Source organism: Miniopterus natalensis, chromosome 3 (genome assembly GCF_054644295.1).
Source record: "Miniopterus natalensis isolate mMinNat1 chromosome 3, mMinNat1.hap1, whole genome shotgun sequence".
Classification (NCBI taxonomy): domain Eukaryota; kingdom Metazoa; phylum Chordata; class Mammalia; order Chiroptera; family Miniopteridae; genus Miniopterus; species Miniopterus natalensis.
The window spans coordinates 97,759,950-97,767,729 of NC_142083.1; the positions used below are offsets into that span (position 1 = coordinate 97,759,950).

At 54.8% G+C, this 7,780-nt stretch overlaps 2 protein-coding genes across 3 annotated transcripts; one reads left to right on the top strand and one right to left on the bottom strand.

Annotated features, from left to right (window-relative positions):
* The first annotated feature begins 919 nt into the window (after positions 1 to 919).
* CTF1 (cardiotrophin 1) lies at positions 920 to 4,348 on the top strand. 2 transcript variants are annotated; one of them, XM_087815166.1, is made up of 3 exons: positions 920 to 944; positions 2,124 to 2,242; positions 3,878 to 4,348. In XM_087815166.1, exons 1-3 carry the CDS (start codon positions 920 to 922, stop codon positions 4,346 to 4,348), a joined length of 615 nt encoding a protein of 204 aa, XP_087671292.1. The 2 variants fall into 2 exon arrangements, with proteins under 2 accessions (XP_087671292.1, XP_087671293.1); XM_087815167.1 differs by having other exon boundaries at positions 2,127 to 2,242.
* Positions 4,349 to 5,139: 791 nt separating this feature from the next.
* Positions 5,140 to 7,780, bottom strand: LOC107541983 (cardiotrophin-2-like; the record flags this gene model as incomplete). The annotated part of the gene is given in 4 exon segments (XM_016219179.2): positions 5,140 to 5,181; positions 5,555 to 6,086; positions 6,088 to 6,128; positions 7,631 to 7,780. Coding segments are annotated over 4 exon segments (765 nt in total), but the record flags the coding sequence as incomplete, so codon positions are not given.

Genomic DNA, 7,780 nt, shown 5'->3' on the forward strand with positions numbered 1-7,780 from the left:
TGTACCTGCTGTTCCCTCTGCCAGTAATCCCTTTCTTTCTTTATTCCGGCAATATCCTCACAGACACACAGCCTCCTTCCCAACCCCTTCCATCACATTACCTGCTGTTGTCTATGGTCTCCCCCATCAGACTGTGAGCTCCTCAGGGAACCAGAGAGCAAGTATGGATCATCTCTGGATCCCAGAGCCCAGGACATACTGGGCATTTGTCTGCACCAGGTTAGGGACTTGACATGTGGGTAAGACGCCCCCCTCCCCCCTCCCTGTACCTGTCTTTGAAGCTTGTTCCTGTGTGAGAATGAAAAGTCTGTATGTAGTAGTCGTGGGTATGTGAGCGTGGTAAGGTGAGGTGAGCTGCTGTATCTGTCCCTCTCCTAGTAGGTGCAAGAGACACAGAGCGAAAGTATCTAAGATAGGCCAGGAGGTGTATGCCTGGGCAGGTGTTGCCCAAGCCTTAGGCCCCCCCATCGCGGGCTCTCTCCCACCGCCTCACCCCCTCCCTCCAGCCAAGAGAGAGTGCCTGCACATTCCTGTCCTGCCAGCTCTGCCCTCTCCTACAGCCCCAGTTTTCTCCGAAAAGCAGCCAGGGCGCCAAGCGTTGCCCCAGAGCGGAGCCTTCTCCTCCTGGCGTGATGCAGGACTACCTCCCAGGCCTAGGCGCCCCAGCATCGAGGTCCCAAATCCACCATGCAGACAACCTGCCAGCCTCCTCAGGCCCCTTCCTAGACTAGGGCGGGCAGGCAGTGAACTGAGCTCAGGGACAAGGAATCTTGCCTGGGGCGGGAGAGGGGGGGGAATTGTTTGGGGTTCGAGCCCTGATTGGCTGCGTCCGGACCCGCCCCTACCCCTTTCCCCCTTCTCCTCCCCCCCCCCCTTGGAAGGGGGGCGTGGAGGCAACCGGGATCAGCCCGGGGCCAGCATGAGCCGGAGGGAGGGAAGTCTGGGTAAGGGGCTAAAGGGTGGATGCCGAGTGCCCAGCGGGAGCAGTGGTCTGAAGGGCTGGAAGCTGGGGTCTGGGTCCCTGCTACCTTCGGGTCGGGGAAGGGAGCGGCCCGAGTGGGGCAGAGCAGGGCCTGGGTGTCAGGTAACAGGCGGTGATCTCTGGGTGAGCTGTGGGAAGGTAATAGCGCCAGAGTTCAGAGGAGGCCTGGGGCTGTACCTTCAGGGACGCGGGTTTAGAGGTTAGATAACCGGTTAGAGTACACACTGGGGGGAGACTGGGGTCGTGGCTCGGGCTGTTCGCCTGGATCCTCTTTGAATGTTGGCGAAGCAGCAGAGCTGGGGGCCAGAGGGAGGGATAGGGTTAGAGGAGAAAGTCTTCGGGCCACAAGAGATGTGAATGACAACAGGAGACGAAAGTCAGGACTGATACGGATAGGGATAGGCGGTGGGAAACTCAGGCGGGGGTGGTGGTTGTGGTGGTGGTGGAGTGGCGCGGGAGTTGAGAAGCCAGGACATTTCCCAGCGTTCCTTGGGCGCGGGCGCGGGGTATCTCGGGAAATGTAGTCCTCGCGGGGCATCACCTTTCCGCTTTTGCTAAGACTGGTCGCGGATTCATTGATGCTGCCAGGTGCCCAGCCCAGCTGCTTGCGCAAAACATCTATCAGGGAGGAAGTGGGATTTCAGTCTCCCAATCTGTAAAATGGGCTGAAAGGCGCATTCCCATTTGAAGTTCTGTGCTTCGGTGATGTTGAATTCCACCAACAATCACAGAGGTACAGATATGTGAGCCCAATCCTCAAAGATCTCCCAGGCTGAGGCCAGTTCACACAGATAAAAGAGCCATTAAAGGAACTACCTTAGAAGCATGAACAAATGGCCTCAAGAAGAAGGAAGAAGTTAATTTAAGGGAGGGGGTGAATCCAAGGCTGCACTGAGGAGGTGGTATTTGAATTTGGCTTTAATAGTATTTTGAGGACAGCTAACACGTTTCAGGCAGAACAAACGTTTTGCAAATGTCTGGTATCTCATTTTCCCTCAGTTGGAATGGGACAGAGCCTGCATGGCTTAAAAGTTGGAGAATTCAGAGCTGAGCTTCTGGGTTCAGGAAGAAAGAGCCAACCTGAACAAAGTCAGGAGTAGGGGTTTGGGAAGCCCTCATTCCTCCCCCCTTTTCCCACCAGAAGACCCCCAGGCTGACTCCTCAATCTCACCCCTTCCCCTCTTGGAGGCCAAGATCCATCAGACACACAGCCTTGCCCGCCTCCTCACCAAATATGCTGAGCAGCTGCTCCAGGAATATGTGAGTGGGGATGGGTGTGGGGGTGCCAGGGGGCCTGGGGATCAGGGAAGTACAGATCAGAGGGTTACTTGACCACCCGTTTTCTCAACCTCATTTCCCACCTGCAGAAATTGGGGCTCCAAGAGGGATAACTTGCCCCTGGCCACACAGCAGATTGGAAGAGGATCATCTCTGTTCCCCAAATGCCCCTTCATCCACTCAGCTTGGAGGCTCCCTCCTTGGTGCTTTAAGACAGAGGCAACATGAGAGTGTAGAGAACTCTGGTCGGAGTCAGGAAACCTAGGGTCCAGGCTCTGTATGGTTTTGTCACCTCACCTCCATGGGCCTTGGAAAAGGAGGCAGTTGAACAAGATGACACGTGAACTCTTCTACCTGTGCTATACAGAGAGGCCAAGAAGGGGTTTCAATCTGGGGCAAAAATTCCATCCCAAGAAAGGACTTTTACAAAGGAGGGAGATCTTCCAACATCTTTGGTTGGGTAGAGGGCCCTGACCAAGGAAAGAAGGCATTTCTCCAAATTACTCTGGTGTAGTGGAGGAAGGGTATGCCTTTGATCAGACAAACTGTGGGCCTGCCTTTTTGCTGTGACCTTTAGCAGGAATGATAACATTAAAATAATGATGTAAGAATTATGACAGCAGGTAGTGGGATAATAGAACTAGCTTTGTAGTCCTGCCAACTTTGGTTCAAATTCCAGCTCTGCCCCTTCCTAGATGGATGACCTAGGTCAAGTCACTGTACCTCTTCAGCCCCAATGTCATCATTTACAAAATCATCATCATTATCATCACACCCACTATTGGGTAGATTAGGAATAGTGTGTTTAAAACCGAAAGCGCAATACCTGAACCAGAGGCAAGATGTTAGCAAAGGATAAATGGTATTGTTATAGCAGTTTTCCAAATTACACAAATCACCTTTAGCTTTCAGTTGTTCATTCATAGGACAGTTATTCTGGAGCCCCTGCCGTGTGCCGGGGTGGTGCAGAGGTGGGGGAGGGTGCAGGGAGAGAGTAAAACAGGCTAGTTCCTGCATTGTCTCATATGATTCTCTGGAGATTCCTGGTAGGAAGAGAGAGCAGGGAGCTGTACCCCTCATTCTACAGATGAGAAGACTGAGGCTCAGAGAAGGGAAATGTTTTTGTAAGAAACTGAACAGTTAGTAAATGGAGACAGGATTTGCAACCCTGGCGTGTAAGATAGCATTTAGTAAAAGAGCTAACATTCACTGTGCTTTTCCCGTGGGCCAGGACTTGCCTTAAGCTATTTATTTTTATCTTTTATTAAATTTATTGGGGTGACATTGATCATATAGGTATCTGGTGTGGGTTGGTTTCTACGTTACAAGATTTGCATATTGCACCTCGTGCCCACCACCCAAAATCAAATCTTCTCCTGTCACCATATATTCGGACCTTAAGCTTTTTAACATGCTCATAACTACTTTATGAAGTTGACAGTGTTACCTCCAGTTTAGAGATGAGGGAAGAAAGGCACTGGTTTAAAGCCCGCTTTGTGTTCCGTGTTATCACAAACACGGCAGCCCGGTTAGGAGGGACTGTCCTTCGCGAGGCGGGGGAGACGCGGCCCGGGAGGGGAGGAGCCCCGGAGGCCGCTGACCGCCGTGTTTCCGCAGGTGCAGCACCAGGGAGACCCCTTCGGGCTGCCCGGCTTCTCGCCTCCGCGGCTGCCGGTGGCGGGCTTGAGCGCCCCGGCGCCGGGCCACGCGGGCCTGCCCGCGCCCGAGCGGCTGCGGCTGGACGCGGGGGCGCTGGCCGCGCTGCCGCCGCTGCTGGACGCGGTGCGCCGCCTGCAGGCCGAGCTGAACCCGCGCGCGCCGCGCCTGCTGCGGCGCCTGGAGGACGCGGCGCGCCAGGCCCGCGCGCTCGGCGCCGCCGTGGACGCCGTTCTGGCCGCGCTGGGCGCCGAGCCCCGCGGGCCCCGGCCCGAGCCCGCCGCCGCCGCCGCAGCCGCCGCCGCCACCGCCGCCGCCGCCGGCGTCTTCCCCGCCAAGGTGCTGGGGCTCCGCGTGTGCGGCCTCTACCGCGAGTGGGTGAGCTGCACCGAAGCCGACCTGGGCCAGCTGGGGCCCGGGGGCCCGGCCTGAGCGCGCGCCCGCCGCTGCCGCCCCTCCCCGCGAGCCGCCTTCCTCCTCCGTCCCTCGGCTCTGCCCCTGTCCTCTCCGCCTGCGCTCCTCGCCCTCTCTTTTTCTCCAGGGACCTTCTTGTCTCAGTCTGTGACTTCCCATGTCCATCACTCTCGCTTTCTCCCTCTTTTCTCCAGCCCTCGGGTCTGCCTCTCTTGGTCCCCCCTGTACCCAGCTCCGGGGACCACTTTGTCATTTTCCTCTCTCATCTCCTCTTGGCCCCATGCCACTCTGTTTCCCTCTGTCCCTCTCCGCAGAGTGATTCCACCTGCTGCCCTCTCCGGTCCCCATCCCACCCCTGCCCCCTTTCCTTTATGCCCCCCCTTTCCTTTATGCCCCCCCTTTCCTTTGATGTCCCCCCCTTTCCTTTGATGTCCCCCCTCACTGCCCTCCGCCCTTTCCTTCCACCTCCTCTTCCTCCCAAGCCAGGTCTGTGAAGTGAAACAATCGACACCTTAAAAGAGCTTCATTTCTGAGAATAAATTAAATTTTTTAAAATAAAATGTAAAAAAAACCCAAGACACTAAAGTTACCAGTATATACAGTTGTTGAAAATGGGGAGACACCTTTGAGGAGAATAGGATCCTTGGGGTATAGCCTGGTCCCCCAGACATACTCAAAAGCCACGGTACCCTAGGAGGTTCCCCAGAGCCCGGGTCAGGGGCGCCACCTGTCAGCCCAGGGCAGGGAACAGACCGGACTGACTCCTTAGTTTAAGAATTGAACTTCCATTGATCGGGAAGTGAAGCCCCTTAAGATGGGAAGCCGCAGCTGGCCACAGTCAGAAAAGTCGACTAGGGGAGGAAATGAACGCCGGCAAAGAGAAGAGAGGCCTGTGGGCCGCGCAAAGCCCGCATCTTCACACAGGAAGTGGGGCAGGGACAGGAAGGCAGCCCCTGGGCCTTCCCAAAGTCACAGGAGGGGGGAGTTCTCAGGAAGAGCCCAGGAAGGAGACCATCTGCCCTTCCCAGTAGAGTGGGAACTGAGGCCTCTTCAAAGAGGTATTTCTCGGCAGCCAGGAGGTGGGCAGCCAGGACCACTGGACTGGTGACTCATGAAACATCTCCTTGGAGTCCCACCCAGAGCTGGAAGGGAGGCCCAGGCCCCAGGCAGGAAGGCCCAGGCAACGGGACTTGAGACCTGGTTCCCAGGAAACAGTCCCAGTACAGGGCACACAATCCCTGTCTGCTGGGCAAGATGTGCCTCCTGTCCAGCCAAGAAGCAAGGCAGAAAGAGTCCGCTGTGACAGAAGTGGTGCAGCCTCTGAAGGAAGTCCTGCCTCCTCTGCCCAGGGTGTTTGGCCTTGAGCAGAGCCAAGTCCCTCACAGCTCGGTCTGTCCACTGGCCATATTCCCGGGTCACTACATAGCCTCGACATTTCCTCTCGAAGGCTGAGGCCCCAGAGGTGACAAGCCTGAGAGTGTCCTCCTCCGGGGGGATGGGCAGGCCCAGGGCAGTCATGATGGCAGCCACGTTGCCCAGCAGGCCTTGGGCCATGAGTCTCGCAGCCCTGAACTGAGCCAGCAGGACAGGACTGCCAGGGTTCAGGTAGCTCTGGTCGTCCCCCACGAGCTGGAGGTGCTGGGTCAAGGCCAGGAAGGCCCCCTGGGCCTGGCCCAGCCGCTCCCCATCATCCAAGGCATGCCAGGTCTTGAAGGAGACAGCGGCAGGCGGCAGGCTGCTGAGCTGGAGCTCGGGCTGAGAAGCCAGGGTCACTAGAAGGGCTGCCCTGGTACTGGAGCTGCATGAGGGACAGAGACAGAAGTGAGGGGACTAAAGGGGTACCTGAGGCTCCGTGTGATTTCACATCTGCCTTCTGTGAGACCAGCATCTTCCCAGGGGGAGTTGCCATCCACTACCCCTCAGAGAGTCGGTGGGAGGTCCTAGCACAGGGCCTGGGCTCTACTGAGTTCTAGTTTAGTTCCCTCCATGTGCAAGTTGTGTAACTTTGAATCACGGCTTCAATAATCCCCATGTGTCAGTATTATTGTGAGATGATAAAGCCCCTAGGACAGCACCTGGCATACAATAAGAGCATGATAAGCCACCGTTAATAAATAACATATTTATATTAATATCATGAACACAGGTTATGTTAATTATTTATTATAATATTTTCGATCCAAATATGTCATTGACAATGTAGTTACAGTACGTATATTTCTTTTTTATTTACAGCACTTAGTTGTTTATGTTTGTTAATTTTATTATAAAAATTGATAAATAATTGTTAATATTATTAAGTTTAGTTGAGTGCCTTCTCCATTAAAGTTCTTGCCTCCACAAACCTAAATCCACAGAATCTCAGTGCTCACTAATAAATCCCCTCATTCATACATCACCTAGCCCTACATCCCCATTTTACAGGTGGAGAAACAGGCTCAGGGTGCCCAAAGCTACCCAGGGAATGGTGGCAGCTATGGGACTAGGAACTAGATTTAGTAACTTCACATGGGCCTGGAACATAGGACAGTGGAAGAGTCACAAACTCCTGAGGTCCCCGGGCCAGGCAGATCATGACCTTGGGGAAGAAAGCAAGACTAAGATGGGCAGGGGTTGGGGAGCAGGCGCTTTGGCCAATAGGATTCCTGTGCCCGGTTTAGACAGGCATTTATTTTCGAAATTGAACAAGCACTGCGTGGCCCAACCAGAAAACAGGCCTGGCCAACAGGCTGCCTGTTTGAACTTCTAGATAGTTGGGGGATGGGGGAGTTGGCATCAAATGTCATTGACCTGGTTTAAGATCCTGGCACTTTCAGTTACTAGCTGTGTGACCTCCAGCGAACTATTCACCCTCTTTCAGACTCAGTTTTCATATCTGTATAGTGGGTTATAACTCCATGTCTCAGAACTTTCGGCGGGGGTCAATAAGATGATGGGAGAGAGTGCCCAGCATGGCATAAAGATCAAATAAACAACACAGCCAGGTGCCTGTGGAAATGATCAGGACCCGGCAAAGCCCCTCCCTCTGCGTGCTTCCTTTGAATCTTGAAACAGTCCCAAGAGGTCAGCAAAGGCAGGATCACCAACCCATTTTGCAGATGAGGAAGCTGAGACTGAAAGAATGGGTCACCAGCCATCAGTGACAGTGTTCATGTGGGCGTGTCTCTAGTTGACAGCCCCTGTAGCCTCAGGCTCATAGAGGAACCTTCCCCTGGCCTTGCTCTGTTTCCCCTACCCAGAGCTGGGCCAGGAAGGCAGAGTCCCCTCCCCTCATTCCCTCGCATGCCTGGTGTCACTCACATAAGCCTGCAGGAGCACTGACGTATTCTTCTGCATGTAGAGGGCAAGGCTATAGGCTTGGCTGATGGACTCAGCTGGCGAGATGGGGGCCCCCAGACCAAGGGATGGTAGCAACAACGCCAGCAGGCAGAGGGGGGCTGGCAGAAGACA

Excerpts from the sequence above, each read along its gene's own strand:
- CTF1 (XM_087815166.1), top strand. The coding sequence starts at position 920 with ATGAGCCGGAGGGAGGGAAGTCTGG. Across the intron at positions 945-2,123 it reads CCGGAGGGAGGGAAGTCTGG|AAGACCCCCAGGCTGACTCC; the intron begins GTAAGGGGCTAA and ends TTTTCCCACCAG. Across the intron at positions 2,243-3,877 it reads AGCAGCTGCTCCAGGAATAT|GTGCAGCACCAGGGAGACCC; the intron begins GTGAGTGGGGAT and ends GTGTTTCCGCAG.